At 44.4% G+C, this 17,431-nt stretch overlaps 1 protein-coding gene across 8 annotated transcripts in view; it reads right to left on the bottom strand.

Moving 5' to 3' along the window:
- Positions 1-1,772: 1,772 nt before the first annotated feature.
- The window catches only part of Sfmbt (Scm-related gene containing four mbt domains), a 49,144-nt gene continuing 33,485 nt past the window's right edge, over positions 1,773-17,431 (bottom strand). For 5 of the 8 annotated variants that reach the window (XM_037421141.2, XM_037421142.2, XM_075879859.1 and 2 more), the window contains 4 exons: positions 10,452-10,574; positions 9,225-9,306; positions 7,446-7,617; positions 1,773-2,348 (listed from right to left, as the gene is read on the bottom strand). In XM_037421141.2, the coding sequence (XP_037277038.2) occupies positions 2,205-2,348; positions 7,446-7,617; positions 9,225-9,306; positions 10,452-10,574 (521 nt within the window). In that variant the 3' untranslated portion in view covers positions 1,773-2,204. Of the gene's footprint in view, positions 2,349-7,445; positions 7,618-9,199; positions 9,307-10,451; positions 10,575-17,431 lie in introns of all 8 variants that reach the window. The other 3 variants (XM_037421143.2, XM_037421145.2, XM_037421144.2) reach the window with 2 other exon arrangements.

Genomic DNA, 17,431 nt, shown 5'->3' with positions numbered 1-17,431 from the left:
TTTTCGTCATGTCACAAGTGATGTCTACTAAATGATGTCCTTCACTGCATCTGGCCTCAGTGGCCACAGACCTCCCTTGGCAAAAGTTATTTTTCATAACCTTTCTTGCATGTCATTTCCATGGTTGTAGCTGGACTCAAACGTTGAATGTGATGTGCAACAGGATTGCAACTGAAGGGAAATAACTGCTACAATGCAAGGCCAAAGTGGCTGAATTTCAAAGCGGCGATTCCAATTGGTGGCCGAGGCATTCTCACTTTATTGCCAAAGCAGGACCTTGCAATTTTTGTGGCAAGCTTCAAGATTCAGTCTGCACTACTAAAGTGTAATTGACAGGGGCATCAGGGCCACTCTGCATAGTTCGGTGTTGAATTGTTAGGCCCCACTTAACCTTCCAATCGACAATTAATGCACCAAAGCTACAGTCTATGAGCACAGTCTATGAGCGTTGCCGAAGTAGGCACCTCAACAGGCTTTGAACAGCTACATGTTTTTCATGCCCATCTGGATCTAAGTACACCAGCACTTCATTTAGACCGAAACCTGGCTGCTGCACCCAGAATCAAAATGTCTCGTGTTTTGCAGCATAATGCCCCCTATATCACGATTCTGTACAAATTAGCTCGACTTTCTGCTGCACTAAGCCTACTAACATATTGGCTGACCCATGAGGGCAGATGAAAAAACACTCTTTCATGAATCTGAAGACATTAATTGCCAGCTGGCCTTGGAACAACAATTGCAGCAGACTTCTTGGAACTGGTGCTGCTTGCATAGTCCTCGAGCCTTTCAAGTGATACGAATTTGAAACTTTCCTCGGTGCCCCTGGACAAGCAGGTAAATATCACCACCACTAAAGAGATGTGGTTATAAGAGGGAAAAGAAGAGAAAAGTAAGCCCCGTAACTGTCTGCATAAGGGTGCGACACCTCAACAGTAGCTCACAGGGGATGGGGGTGAGGAGGGATTAAAAGGATAGAAGTAAAGGTATATATACAGAGAGAGAGATGCGCTGGGACAGCGAGCGAGGACATATCGAGGGGATAGGAGAGATAGAAAAGATGGAAACACGGTCACAGGAGCCAGAGGACCGGGCACCACTTGCGAGAGCTCTTGTCGGCGTCAGTAGATGGCGTAGGGCAAGTCTAGTAGGTCAGAGCTACGCTGTCGTCGGGGATCGGCGTCAGGAGGTGACGTAGGGCCAGCCCAGTCAGCCAGAGCTACGCTGACGTCGGAGATCGCGAGGGCACAAGCGGTCGGCACAAAATCCAGCGAGCGAGTTCCTTAAGAGATGCTTACACATATAGAATACCAGAGCTTCAATATGTCAGCTTTCTGAAAAATGAATGAGGCCTTCCTTTGTAGCAGCCACAGGACTTGTACAGCAGTTGTAAAACAGAAGTTTCACTACTTGCATGTGGTTCTGTTTGATTATGCCGCTTAAAATAAAATGATTTGGAAATAGGTATAACAAATCCGTATTTCCGTTGCAACCAAATAGTTCAGCACAGACAATTCTCTATGCCCCCCCCCCCCCAAGCTCTTGAACAGAAAAATACTACATCCCAATGGCAAAATGAGTAAAACCTCTTCACTGGCTGATATATGCATAAATATGTCAGTATTATATGCTCCCAAAAACAAGCTGCAAAGGTGAATTGAGCTGCAGAAGAGATTATCAAGAAGCAAATGCTCCTTCAACTCTCTGTGTACAGTGCCTGGTGTACAAGCATCTTGACAACTCCAATGATGGTGAGAAGACCAGTCGTAAAATCACTTGTTTCAAAAGGCTCAATTTATTTGCAAATAGGTGCCCTCTGTGAAACTTGGACGTGGATAGCTTCACAACCTGCACTGTGCATATGTGACACTGCACTTGAACTGAATTCACACGCAACGCATACAGTAGATAAAGAGGTGGAAGAAAAAGAAAAGCCGCTTACTTGGAAACATTCAGCAACTGAGAGAAACACAATGGGAAAGTGGTGCACCATTTCTTCTGCACATCACGAATTGCACTCGTCTATAAAACACAAATGTAAGCACAGGCCATTAAGGCCAAACAATTGTCCTTGATGCGTAATACAAATCAAATATCAACGAAAGAAACGATGTTTTAAAATTATAGCGGAAGTGGGGATTGTCTTCTGACCCCAGTTCAGCAACGTGAGAGTGGCGGGAGGCCCCTCCTTTGGCAAGTGAACTTCAGTTGAGGCAGTCCTTGCCTTTAAACTCTGCCTTGAGTTGCTGAATCAGGTCAAAGATCTTGAGCGAAGGCCCCACTTTCATGTCGGTCAGGGCCATGACAGATTCTTTGGTCAGCTCCAGGAGTTGTGCTCCATCAACCTTCTGTGGGCAAAGAAATTAGAGGGGTGAAAAAAGTGTTGTATAGAATTACAAGAACCAAGATATCCCTTGAAAAGACACTAAAGTCTATGCCAAAAGCCCAGTACCCGAATATTTATTTCTGTGGTTTTATGTGCCAGAACCATGGCACGGTTATGAGGCGCATCGTAGCTGGAAAACCAGACTGACCAAACGGTTGTCATAAATGTCATAAAAGAATGTGTAATCACACACAGATTTGCATTTCACCCCCATGCCCTGTACCAGATTTTAACATCTTTCTTATTCTGACCCTATTGGCATAGAATTTCCTGAATTTTGTATGTCAGGTACCTGGCTTGCTTAGAACACAGGGTAATTAAACTTTGCCAATAAAGTGTTTTTAGGCCACACAAAAATGACAGCAAAATTTGTGATGCCGCACCAAGCTAGCGCGGGAACTTCAATGCAACGTCATCATCACATGTGACATGCAGCTTAATTGGGTGACATTTGTATAGAACTATTGTGCCCATGCGTCAATGGGAAGGGCCCTAAATTTATTGTGGTCACCTTCGGGTAGCAAGATTGCACTTAAATATTGTTTGTTTAGCATTCTGCATTCCACTGAAGTGTAGCCACCAGTGCTGAACCTGTGATCTCTTGTGAGAAGCATTCTCCTCCAACAAAAATTTCACCACAGCATCACATAATGTTGGCAAGTTCATTTAGCTACTATTATGCAATGCGACAGTATCACTGCTAGAATGCCCATTGCTCGACAATTCTAGTAACTTAATGGGGCACACATAAGCCATATCGTAGCACATTACACAAAATAAACAAGCTGCTTTCAGGCAACAATGCATCAAACATGCCAAAAATATTATCTATATACTATTATAAATTTGAAGGCAACAATAAAGCTCCGCCTCTCTATCTTGACAATATGCTACCAAAGTTCAGCATTGAGCTGAATAAAGCACAGCAAAGCAATACAGTTGATGGTGCAAGCAGCAGTGTAAAAAATCTGAAGGACAGCATCCCCACTCAGTACATTTAGAATATACTATGTACTGAAAGAACCAGCCACTCAGCACGGGGACAAGAAAAACAACCGAGGCAGGCATAGACAGTGCCAGGATGGTGCAGTGCAAGCAAGGTACACAAAAAGGTGCAGGGCATGACAAACTAGAGTAAAAGAGAGCCAACGCTGTGCAGCTAACAATCACCCATGTGCTGCAGTGGGTCCACAAGCAAGGGCTGCGTGCGTGTCGCGGGCAAAGGACAACACCCCACTTCAGAGTGACCATAGTTCAAAACTGACGATGTTGAAAAACAGGTAAGCATGATATAACGGCACAAGACTGGTTTGAAGGATGTTGATTTCAAAGCACGCCAGCAGGCTTAAAGGAACACTAAAGGCAACTATTAAGTCGACGTTGATTGTTGCAATAGCGGTTCAGAAACTTCGTAGCTTTAGTTTTGTGCCAAGGAAGGGCTTATTTTGAAATAAAACCTTGTTTCAGTGGTCCGCATCAGGTTAGCGCACTTCAAATTACCCGCCTCAAGAAGCAGACAGATTGGACCAACTCACGTCACTGTTGCCGTGCACAACGTTGCCCGGCTTTACTGTGCTAGTAGCAGCAGACCGAAAGCAGCGGGAGCCACAGCAGCAACAACGGCCATTGATCAATTTTCCAACATTAGCTCCGAGATTGCAGAATTTTTTTTTGGTTCAACTGCGCCCCACTAGATGGCACCAACTGTCTAGTGTAGCTACGGGAAAAAGTGATTTATTGAACCACTCACGTCATTCCCCATAGTAACGTCCGGCGGTTCTCTCTTTCCATGAATCAAACAGAAACGAACAAACAGCACTTAATTGCATCTCTTAATGCATGGAAGGTTCTTTATTTAGTGCAGCTAGATTGATTAATAGTGGTTAATTGTAGGGGGTCCGTCTAAAGTCATCGGGATCATTTTGAGAATGTCCTACTGCGGCGCATCTGTTATTGTGCATTTACCTTAATTTCTCGGTAAGTAGACACTGTTCTTGATAATATTGTCGTTTTAGATGTTTTCATACATTGAGCTTTCACTGTGACATGAATTGTTATTTGACTTTTGTGTTCCTTTAAATGACAGGAGAGGGCATGGTGAAACAAGTTCATATCTGAGCAAGGTTCCTATCAGCTTTATCACGCCACCTTTACTGCTAAAAGCAATGACAGTATACGTGGAACTGCTGTGGCATCAAGGAATGCTTTTAGCCGAGCCTGCTACATTAACTATTACAACTGTTACTCGAAGCTTTTTATGGTTGCTAACATTGCTTTCTTCATTTTGTCAGCTCCAGCCATTATGACGAATAAATGTTACATCTTGACAGTTCAAGAAACTGAACTGGTGTTGCCAAAATGGCAAAAGAATCCAGATAGACTACTTTTGAGCAGCATACAAATACTTCTGCAGAAGTTATCCTGAAAGACTTGGATTTTTTTTTTAGAACGTGACAAAATAAAAAACAGTCTAATGTTCGGGCAAATAGAACGACTGGCCAAAGGAGGGGATGTGCAGCAAGTGAAGAGAGCTCACAAATAACAGCAAATTCATTTTAAAATGTGATGCGAGAGAAGATTCTGCTGCTGCAGCTTCCGAATGTGCAAATAAAAAATTTGGCACTCAGAGGCAAGGAAAATGCAAATCATTTTGCTACACCACTTTGTATCAATGCAGTGAGTGAGCAGCGTTGATCTGAGCAACATTGACATGCAAGCAAAAAACTTCCAGTGACAATACGTGCTGGGAGAAGCTACTACGCTTCAACATTTCAATGTGCCTGTGCCCAGTCGCATTGTGAAGCTTGGTATCTTAAATAAGTAATTTCTGGCATAAAATAAAAAAAGACATGCATTCCGCTCTGAACACATGTATCTACAGATTCTTTCATAAGTACTATTAGGAAAAAATGGATCGATAGAGTTGAGATTAGCTGAAACTGAAAAGGGTTGCAAACTTGCAGACACACTGCCACGGTTTGCCCATTGTTTCTTTTTTTTTTTCGACAAGATTTAGCAAGTTACCTTAGTGAGCAGACAAAAAAATAAAGTCTGTAATCAAAACTGAATTCCCCAGAAGGACTGCCTGTCCATAAGAGCTGCCCATGGTGTAGTAGAGACTGCAAGCATGACAGCATATTCTGACACTGAACTTTAGCTATTGTGTGTGTGTTGTTTTCGCCAACATATTATAATGCAATCACTGTGCAGCACACTAAAAATACAGTCGAATCTCGATAATTCAAACTCGAAAGGGCCCGAAAATTTGTTGGAAATAAAAGAACTTCGAATTAATGAAAGCTAAGTAACCCAAGGGCTACCCATGCAGTGGCGCATGTGCATTCATCTAACACACGAGGGGGGAAGTTTCAGAAAACTTACATTTATTAAAAAATCATAGGACATTCATCATTAATTTAACCAATCGGTGATGCACATCTGCACATGTTTGCTTTGCAGCGAGTCAATTGCAAAGCATGTCTACTACGGCTTCAGCATTCTCCTGGCCAGAGAAGGTGCGCCCGGCTATGTCCAGCGCCAGCACTCTCTGAAGACAACAACGACTGCATCTCCGCTACTTCCCTCTGCGCCAAAGCCGCAGCGTGGCCAGCACGTGATGAGAAAGGAGAAGAGTCTTCACGCGGACAGAAGCAGAGCGGCATTTGAGAAAAAAACCAGCATTTCTCAGCAGCTTTTTTTTTTCTACTCTCCTTGCGCACGTTGTTGAAAGGAGAATGGTTATGTGGCAGGGATGGGAAAGGGGAAAACGTGGCACCAGCGCGTGAGAGAGAGCCACACTTTACGACAGTTTTCTTTTTTTTTCCTCTCTCTTTTTGCGCGCAACCAGCCTCGCCTGCTTTTGATCTTCTCGCTGAACGTGCCATCGCTTGCTGCGCACAGGAGCGGCGTTGGAAGGAGAAGGGTCTTTACGCGGCAGGAGCGGAACAGGGAGAAGCATGGCACAGGCACGTCGCAGATTGGCATTTGAGAGAGAGCAAACATTCCACCGCAGCTCTTTCTTTCCTTTCCTTTGCGCGCAGCATTGAGGTGTTGGAGGTGCCGCTGCGAAATTGGGTGGAGTGCCGAGAGCATTTTTGAAGCACGGTATGTTCGAATTAACCGTCGCAAGTGCTTGCACATTCGAATTAACGGGCGTTTTCGCCCGTTGAAATACATATAGCTTTGATAGCTTTGATGGGACCTCATGGTGAGTTCGAATTAAGCATGTTCGAATTAATGAGACTCGAATGTATCTGCGTTTTCCATATCAATGCACACATAGTTTTTCTGAAAATTGCATGTGATGGCCATGTTTGTAGGCATCAGTGAACTGGTTTGCGCAGGGTATTGAAAGCGTCTCGACAAACTATATTTATGAGATTCGAAGCTTGAGCGAGTTGACATGCATTTGTCTTGTGTGCTTCAAGCTTCCATTCTTATGCAGCCTCGTGTGCAAGTTTCCATTCTTATGCAGTTTATTTCTAGTACACAGAGTCATTTTCCGTCAGTGCCTGTCTGTGTTCTCATACTTCGCAGTTGCCTCGTGAGCGCTGTTCAACCAAGATAAACTATATTTAGATTAGGCAGTGCACAGCTTCCACTCTCCAGAATGCACTATGCAAATATTAAAAAGAATTACCAAAACAGAGTTGTGTGTATGTTTTTTTTAGGTGCTTGTTTTATCGTTTGACAGAACTAAATTACTCCAGCAGACAAGGGCAAGAAAAGCATACGAGACCAATAATTGTTGTCATTAATTAAAGTGGACAAAAGAATGCCCTTTCTATCGGTGGGATCTGAACCCACAACCCCCGAATTCGAAAGTGGTGGGTTCCCATTCCGCTGACAGACAGGGTGCTTTTGTAGACCACTTTAACTTGCGTTGCATTTCATGCTGCATTTGTTTCATAGTATGCTACACCAAATCGCCTCCCGTCTACCCCTACGTCACCGACGATTGCCGGCTAGCGCAGATTCCTGCTGCCATTTCGCCGTGTGCTCCACAACAACGCCAGAGGAGCCCATTATAAGCGCGGGCTGCCGTTGACCGAGGCCGCACCTGCCGACAGAAGCCCTGGCAGTAGGAAGCGCAGTCATTGAGCCGCAGGAAGCGTGCGACGTGTGCCACACCCCAGCGCTGAGGGTGCAAGCTGCTCAGGGACACGCTCAGCCCGAGGCCGCCCCGTGTCTGCACTCGCTCCTCTTCCGCTTCCTCGCCTACTTCCAACGGCCTGTGCAGACGGTCAACATACACCACTCCCGTGCGCTGCCATCCAAGTGTCACGTGAAACTACGTCCCGTGTTTTTAGCGGCAGTTTCGAACTCTAGAGACAATGTGAATCCGCAAGCGTGTGCACGACCTTGTCCTTGTCCCCCCCCCCCCCCCCCCATTAAAGAGGGAGAAAATGTAAATAAGCTATAGATATCAGTACTAGTGCTTTGCTGTTCAACCTTAAGGGATTTAAGACCTGCTTAGCACACAGCATATCTTTAACTAGGGGGGGGGGGGGGGGGGGGCGTCTTCGTATGGCAACTGAAGTGTCAGAAATTCAAATGTGTAATCTAGTCCTCACCATCAAAATGTGGAACTCTCGAACCACTTTAGCAGGCTCGAGAAAGTGAGTCTAAATAGGTGCTGTTTCCTTTATCTCCCACTAATTCTGTGTTTACTGCGTATAAAGTAGATCAAAGAGTCAAACAAGAGAGGAGAGCAGATTACTGCTATGTCAATGCTTACACTTCGGACTAAAGCGAGAAAAAAGGTTTAACAAGAGAGGCAAGTATATTTCTGTGTTAATTATTGCTTCATTTCTTTATCGGTACATGTATTACCTTTTTGTGCAAAACATTTTGGATACCATTGCTTCCTTATGCACAGTTCACTAACTTGTCGAGACTTCGTGTTATCGATCCTACTATTCGGTGTTTTTTAAAACCTTACGCGGGACTTTTTTGTATGTAGTTCACTAACCTGCACAACTTTACGATAAGGAACATTGCATTATCAAAGCAAGAGCACCGAGTGAGTAACTTAACACCAGGTGCAACCTTGATTGGCTGTGCATTATTATTGTCACTAATGAAATTCGGCATAATAAATCTGCACTGTAAGGAATTTTCTACAATGCTGTTCCAACATAAACCAAGAAATAACGTAAGTGTTGCATGTAAAGGTAACCTGAAATTATTGCCATGACACCCACATTCCAGCTTTCCTGTATTTGTTTCGCACGCAAAAGAAGCCAGGCATTTCAAGCCTCTCTGAACACAACAGCTGGCTGAGCTGAATAGAGTAATGCACAAACAAACAAGCTCCCCCTGCATATATTTTCGTATAAGCTACCACGCTTACCTAGCGAAAGGGAGCATTTGGTGGACTTGTCAATCGAAGCTCAACACGACCTCCGCATTGTCGTGGCCACTGCAGCACTGACACGATAACACATTTCTCAATGCACACCACTAGCCGCACTGAACTGACAGGCAGCTAGGCGCAACACTTTAAAGGCTGCAAGTCATGTTTGATGTTTGCCTCCACTAGAATTTTATGACTTCCATTTCACACAAATGACCCAGCTAGCTTGAAAATCCAATCCTTTGTTTGTTTGTCTTTCTCAGAATGGCTATCACTGATTCGGTTCTGAAGGCTTACAAATGTACACATCAGAAGGCGCGAGAAAGATTTTAGGTTACAGATAAAGTTTGCCTTCGGTTTAGTTTTTCTTACTGCTGCTTGCCCAACAACTTCTTGGGGTCATGCTGCCTACAGTGGAAATAGTTACTCATCCTAAGGTCCCACACGAGTGAAAATACCTTGTGATGTACCGGTTCAGCTCACCTCACGGCTGCAGTGGGCTGCGGGCTGGCACTCACACTGTTGTCCGACCGGTTTAGGGCACTAGCTTCAGATGACGACGTGACTGCAAAACACACCGGGCACTGCTTGACATGGCCTTTTGTGCTGTTCCATTCACATCAAACCATAATGTGATAATTGTTGTGGGTTTGGTGTTTCAAAACCACCAAATAATTATGAGGGACGCCTCAGTGAAAGGCTCTGGCAATTTCAACTGCCTGGGGTTCTTTAACATGCCCCACCAAAGTGCAAGTACACAGGCCTCTAGCCCTTCGCCTCCATTGAAACGTGGCCACCATGGCCAGGACTCAATCCCGTGACCACTGGGTCAGCAAGTAACCACTAAAGGGGTGCTGACATCTTTTTCGTAGGCGAGTTTACTCTTCCATACAAATCTCCTGTATACAGCGGTGGCTCTAGGCTAGTGTGATGCTCGTCAAATGCCGATATTTTATTTTTATATTAAAGTCAATTTTCACCGACGCATCTTCCGATATTGACACTGACGTCAGGCTACAGTACTAATTCTGGTGACTTCACGCAGCAGTTCAGCTAGTTCTGATGACGTCAAGCACCAAAACACAAAAAATGGCAGCTTGCGGGTCGCCTTCTCAGTCGTCTGCTCGCGACATGCGGCCACTATCATCAAGTGTACCTGCGAAGCGGGCTAGCAGTCTAAAATAGTGTAGGTGCACGCTAATACAAGATATACGCTTATCAGAGGGCAGAAGAATCGTTTGATTTCAAATTTGTCGTCATGGCGCCAATTACAGTGTTACTAGTCAAATTTCGTGGCAAACCTAGGCTAGATCGTTTTTCTGATGTGGTGGCAGTTCCCGAAATCGTCGCTGAAGTAAATATACCTAGAAGTATTTCTTGGGAGAGGACATTTTTCGTACTGTTTTCTATGGGCAGCTGATGGGGAATCAACAATTATTTGTTGTAGCAACTTGTTATAGGAGGATCCAACTGTATATGACAAGCAAATAGGAACTACGTATTTATAAACTACAATGAGGGACATAAACATATCAAAGTTTTTATGTGAACATTACCAGTGCGCATGGTTCCTTCCATTCAAATGCTCCTGATTTACTTTATTTTACAGAACGCACTGCTGTACCGCTAAAGAAAGTTGTCGTATGAGAAAACATAATTGGGCAGATGGGACATGCAGAACGTGTCCGTTCTACTGCACTGTCATCTCACCCATGTCATCAATATCAGGTTTGGTGTGGACGTCGTCATCGCCATAGAGATCGTCACCGGGAGATCCACCTTTGATGGTTCCCCCACTCTTGCGGCTTCCAGGCGTGAAGCGCATCTTCTTTTCTGCATAAGGGGCGGGGGAGCAGTCACAAATATCAGCTATGTGGTGGGGCAAAAAGAAGAAGCTTGCCCTCACATGGATGTGCATGAGTGAGGGAGTGAGGGAGATGAAAGATGCACAATGCAGGGGCAGACAGTAACCCCCCAAGCCATGCACATAGTGGTCATAAAGCTTTGCGCAAGTGCATCTATAACCAGCAAGCACTTACAGTAAAACCCCGTTAATTCGAAGTGATTGGGGCCGCGAAAAATCTTCGAATCAAGTGGGTTTTCAAATTAGCAGAACATTCAAAAAGTGGGATGCTAGGAGCTTAGAACTGTTCAAAGTAATCAGTGCTCGTCGTTTGCTGTGCCGGCTAGCTAGCGGCTCCTAGGGTTATGTTTTCCAGCAATACCTGGTCTTAATTGTGCCGCAAACACGAGGGCATAGTGAGCCTCGCTGCTGCCACTGAAAAAAAAAAAAAAAAAAAGCGCTGGTCGTAATCAATTGAAATGCACCCCTTCGGAAAACAATACATCTTCACTGCAACACACTAGTGGCACGCAGGCAGCATGTCACCTGCACCTTGCTGCATCAGCACGTCACGATGCGACCATTCGCACATTCTTTCTGGTATAACTAGGAATTTAATGATGGCCAGTATGACGAAACTCGCGATGTGTTCTGGCTGGGAAAAATTATCTTTGAAACATTCGAACTTAGTTTGCGAAGTAGGTGTTGCTGGCACGAACTCCGCCAGCAGTGCAAAGGTGTGAATTGCTGGAGAAACCGGCAATCGGAGGTTTGCATACACCGCGAATTCCGCCATACTGTCCTTTATTAATTTTTTTTACGACCCCAGAAAGAATGAGTGAACCATGACCCACTGACGTTGCTAGAAACATGCAATATGCTGCCCGCGCGTCACCACTGTCTTGCAGTGAAGCATGTCCATTTTTCCGGAGGCACACATTTTGGTTGACCATGAAGCCGTTTTCTTGTTTTTCTTTTTGCGCTGGAATTAGCGGGGCTTGGGTGCTTCAGCTACCACTCATTAGTATCGCTACGTTGCATTGCCTTATGGCTGTTAAAGGCCGTCGTTTCGGCGAATTTGCGGCGAAACCGGGTGTCTGAAACTGGCTCATTGCACCCAAAATTTTCGAATTAACCGGACTAGCGCCAAGCCCAACTTTAAACTATCCACTCAAACTTACGTTGCAAAATACGGGACCACAAAAATCCTTCGAATTAAGGGGGATTCCGAAATAACCGAGTTTAAATTAACGAGGTTTTACTGTATTTCAAGTTTTTGCCACAGCACAAAGAAAGTGCAAACACCAACACCGTGAACCCATTCCCGCCTAGACACTGTGCAACGAGGTATAAGTGCAGCTATGTTGCAGTGCTCGCAGCATGTTGAAGCAAACAGCAGTAAAGCTTGCAGCACCCAATTAAAAGAAAATGTAAATGCCAACATGTGCTTTTGATATCAATGTGCATTTCTGTAAATCTAGTGCCTGGTGTACACTAATGGTAGTTATGCAAGTACAAACCTCTATTTACATGCCATGCCACTTAAGGGCAGCCTGCCAATGCTATAGAATAGTAGCACTCTTTCACTCAAATGCATAAACGTATTGGAGGAGTCGGTCTGCCGTATTTTTCTGCATTATTGTGCAAACGAAGAGCAGGTGCGGTGGGTGTGGTCGCACAGAGATGCAGTCATAACAATACTTCAAGCGAAGCATTGCCATTTTCGAACGCAGGCTATTCCAGGCATAAAGAATGGAACGGGGCTCTGGAAGAACTCAACCGTACATGTCTTTTCTCCAACCGATTGGCATTTGTACACAGCCAACAATCCCTAATGATGACAGAACAAATTTTTTTCAGTTCATATATACAACTCTTTGACGACTCGCTTCAGCAGTGGCATATATGCTCAGAGACCATTCACAATCAAAAAAAGATATGAAGGTTAGCCATTATGATTACCCCTACAAGATGTTTTCAACATGACTAAAAGACGTAATGCAATTCAACATCAAAAACAATTGGAGATGAAAGAGCTAGCACTCTAGGATGATGTTCTAACAAGAACTAAACAATAGCATTTTGCTGCTAATTTTAAAAAGATGTGCCGATAATGCCATAGTGGCTATTTCTTCAAAACAAACAGTGCCTTATTTTGCCCGCAAGAAACCTTGGCATTTCAAAGTGTGCAACACTAATATACTCAACAACTCAAACACAATTTGACAGAAGCAGGAATTGATTTATTCCCAATCAAAACTTTTCATGCCATTAAGATGACAATGCCATATTTGCAAAAGTATAATGCAGCCATCAGTATAAAACATGGACTGATTTTCCAAGCCCTCAGAAATTAAAAAGGACATGTTAACAACACGAAATGACATCGTGCTTCAGCATACACAGTTAAAGGGGTCCTGAACTCCGTTTACAAGTAATCGTCGAACGACCTCGCTCTCGGAGCTTACTGCCTTATACATCGAATTCCGAAAAAATTTCTGAAATTTAGCTACAATCAGCAGAGCTACAGATATTTGTTGCCCGCTTCAATTGGCTTTCTCTCTTCTCCCGTCCTGATGATCTTCCTACATGGGATGATGATGTGCGATAAAGAAGCTATGTCAGCATGAATCACCAAACACTGGCTCTCTCCCATTGATGATGATGTGTGGCACTTTATGGCGCAAGGACCAATTGATGACCAAAGAGCGCCATTTCAATGAGTAGAGATGTGGACAATGATATGTTGCGTGGCTGTATAGGGGCCTTAAAATTCCTCGCGATAATGCGGGTAAAAACATAAGTATTAAAATCATGACAGTGGCGTGATATGCATAGTAAAAAGGGGGACAAATGTTTTGATAATAAAAACGTGTAAAAATATTTGGCACTAGCACAAGTGCCTCATCAGCACCCTTGTGTCCAAGGGCTGTGAGGCAAGTGCTATTAAATGTAGTCTCTGCAGCAGCAACCTCTCTTAAGAGGTCGCGCTACACAATGCCTGGGTATATTACATGGTAAAAACCGACATCTCTTAAAAAAGCTAGCAATGGTTTATGTGTGAAAAGTGGTTCCCTACCGACAAACATTGCGGGGTGTAATGGTATATGTTGTCGGTAGGGTAATGGAAAGTGTTGGCCTCTTAGAGGGTCTAATTGTTTACACTGGATTAAAACGTGAAGAACTGTTAATGCCTCACCACATCTGTCACACAATGGTGGATCGCCACCGGACAAAAGATATGAGTGTGTCGTGTATGTGTGTCCTATCCTGAGCCTTGTTAGTGTTACCTCTGTTAGACGTGATTTTGATACTGGTGGCCAATGGCCAAGGTGTGGCTTGATAACGTGTAGCTTGTTTTGCGTGTGTCTATCCCACTTGCTCTGCCAGTAGTCCCTGAGCTTTCGTTTGAGAAACGGCTTAAGATCAAGGGCCGGCATTGGTATGGGTGTAGTGGCAGTGCTTTCGTGGACGGATGCAGCAGGCTGATCCGCCATCACGTTGCCTTGGATCTCACGGTGCCCTGGCACCCAGCACACTACAACATGTTGTTTAAGTGTGTAGAGTGTGCATAAAATAGAGTAAAGTGAGACGAGGACAGGGTTTTTTTGTTTTTTAAGATTGTGCAGAGCCGTTACCACACTGAGGGAGTCCGTATAAATTACTGCTTTTTGTATTTGTGATTGCTTGATGTGTTTAGCCGCCACAAGTATTGCGTAAGCTTCCGCTGTGAAGATACTTGTGCCTGGATGTAGAGGGCCAGCATCCGAAAAGGATGGGCCAACAGCAGCGTAGGGCACAGAGGACTTAGACTTGGAGGCATCTGTAAAGAACTCAGGACGTGTGTATTTGTGTTGAAGTTCCAGGAAGTAGTTTCCAATATGGGCAATAGATGCATGTTTTGTAACTTCTAGGAAAGACACATCGCAGTCTATAATCTGCCACTGCCACGGTGGCGGGTATACTACAGGAGCCATTAAACTGTTGAAGTGACACTCCAGTTTCCTCAGCTAGACCCTTCAGGTGAACTGACAAGGGCTGCCTCATCGAAGGCCTGTTTTGAAACAGAATAGAGCTCGACAAATCATTAATTGTGGAGTAGGAGGGGTGCTTCTTGTCTGCTTTCACCTTAAGAAAATATACAAAGGATATGTAAGTTCTTTGTAGATAAAGCGACCATTCATTTGACACAACGTAAAGGCTTTCTACAGGGCTGGTGCGAAAAGCACCCGTAGAAAGGCGGATGCCCAAATGGTGCATGGGATCCAGCATCTTCAAAGCACTTTGAGTTGCAGACTGATAAACAACGGCCCCATAATCTAAGCGGGTGCGAATCAGGCTTCTATAAAGGTTCATGAGACATTGCCTGTCACTACCCCACGTAGTACGTGACAACACTTTTATAACATTCATGGCTTTTAGGCATTTTGTTTTTAAATACTTGATGTGCGGTACGAAGGTCAACTTGGTGTCCAAGATTAGGCCTAAGAATTTATGCTCCGCATTTACAGAAAGACGTTGACCGTTCAGTTCAATGTCAGGTTCTGGGTGCACGCCTTTCTTTCGGGAGAACAAGACACACGTGCTTTTTTTCTGGGTTCAGCCGGAATCCGTTTTCCTCTGCCCATTTGGAGAGCTTGTTTAAACCTAACTGAACCTGCCGCTCACACATTGCTAGGTTGCATGACTTAAAAGCCAAGCTGGACGTCATCGACATATGTGGAATAAACATGTTGCGGGGGATGGACAGGTGCAAGGAATTCATTTTAATAATAAAAAGTGTACAACTAAGTACACCACCTTGCGGTACTCCCGTTTCTTGCACAAATGTTTGGTAGAGAATACTGCCCACACGGACACGGATTTTCCGATTGGACAAGTAACTCTCGATTATGGAAAGCATTCTACCGCACACACCCAGGTGAGACAAGTCTCTTAATATGCCAAAACGCCATGTTGTGTCGTAAGCCTTCTCGATATCGAGAAACACTGAGAGGAAGTATTGTTTGTGGACAAAAGCGTCTCGGATCTGTGCCTCGATACGCACCAGATGGTCGGTGGTGGATCTACCCTCTCGAAGAAACCCACACTGGAACTGGTCAAGCAGATTGTGTGTTTCAAGGAAATGTAAAAGTCGGCGGTTTATTATTTTTTCAAAAAGTTTACAAAGGCAGCTGGTTAGTGCAATGGGCCTGTAACTTGAAACTGAGGAAGGGTCCTTGCCCTGTTTCAAAATAGGGATAACAATAGCCTCTTTCCAGAAAGCAGGGATGGTGCCAGAAAGCCAGATAGCATTATATAAAGAGAGTAAAGTTTTTCGCGTTTTAAGCGGCAGGTTTTTCAACATTTCATACGTGACACGGTCGTAGCCTGGTGCAGAATTACTGCTAGAGTTTAGAGATGTTTGTAGCTCAGCTAATTTGAAAGGTTGGTTGTATGCCTCGTGTTTTGTGCACTTGTATTCTAGTTTCTGCTTTTCTATCTTTGCTTTATATCTTTGGAAAGCTTCAGTGTAGTGTGACGAGCTAGACACTTGCTCATAGTGTGCACTGAGGAAGTTCGTCTGATCTTCCAGGCTGTCACTCACTCACTCCCTGAGTGGGAGTGAGTGTACTTGTCTTCCTGCTACCCTACGAACCATGTCCCAGACTTTAGCCTCTTGTGTATATGAATTTATCCCTGATAAAAACTTGTGCCAGCTTTCTCTTCTGGCCTGCCGACGCGTTCTCCTGCCTCGAGATTTTATTTTCTTAAAGCTCTCAAGGTTTTCCGCTGTCGGCGAGTTCCGCAGCAACCTCCATGCCCTGTTCTGTTCCTTTCGCGCATTCTGACACTCAGTGTTCCACCACGGGACGTGTCCTTTGACGGGCAGTCCAGATGTTTGTGGAATACACTTGGCTGCTGCGTCAGTAAGAAAAGCCGTGAAGTACTGCACAGCTTCATCTATGCCTAATCCGCATATGTCGGTCCAACTTAAGTGAGTAATCTTTCGAAATTGTTCCCAGTCGGCTTTGTTTACCAGCCATTTGGGAACACGTGGCGAACATTCATATATTTTTGGTGTACTCAAAACTAAAGGAAAATGGTCACTTCCGTATGGATTATTTATGACTTTCCACTGAAGTAATGGTACAAGTGAAGGAGATGCGATACTGAGGTCTATGGAGGAGTAAGTATTGTTTGCAAGGTTATAATATGTTGCCTCTTTCCTATTCAACAGACAAGCGCCTGATGAAAAGAGGAACTGTTCGATGAGACGAACTCGTGCATCACATCGACAGTCACCCCATAAACCGCTGTGCGCATTCAGGTCCTCTAGAACCAGATAAGGTTCTGGTAACTCATCTATTAAAGACTGGAAATCATGTTTTTCCAGGTGGTGTTGCGGCGGTATGTATAGAGAGCAGATGGTGATGAGCTCATTCAACAGGACTGCTCGAACAGCCACTGCCTCTAACGATGTTAGTAGTGGTAGATGACTACATGCTACTCCTCGATTAACAATAATGGCTACACCACCAGATGACGCCACAGCATCATCTCTGTCCTTTCGGAAGACAACATATTGGCGCAAAAAATTTGTATTCTTGGATTTTAAGTGTGTTTCCTGCACACACAGCACTTTTGAAGAATGTTTGTGTAGGAGTTCTTGGACATCGTCGAGGTTTTGAAGTAGTCCTCTGACGTTCCATTGTATAATTTGTGTCTCCATTATGGGAGTAAAGAAGTGCTGTGTGTACGAAATGAGTGTGGCTGGTGTCTAAAGAGAGAAGTGACTTATTTTACAGAGCCTTTAGAAGGCCCTGTAATTACCGTTTTGTCTTTTTTAGAGCGGTCGAGGGAACCC

This window comes from Rhipicephalus microplus, chromosome 2 (genome assembly GCF_043290135.1).
Source record: "Rhipicephalus microplus isolate Deutch F79 chromosome 2, USDA_Rmic, whole genome shotgun sequence".
Taxonomy (NCBI): domain Eukaryota; kingdom Metazoa; phylum Arthropoda; class Arachnida; order Ixodida; family Ixodidae; genus Rhipicephalus; species Rhipicephalus microplus.
This window is presented reverse-complemented; position numbering and strand designations above follow the sequence as displayed.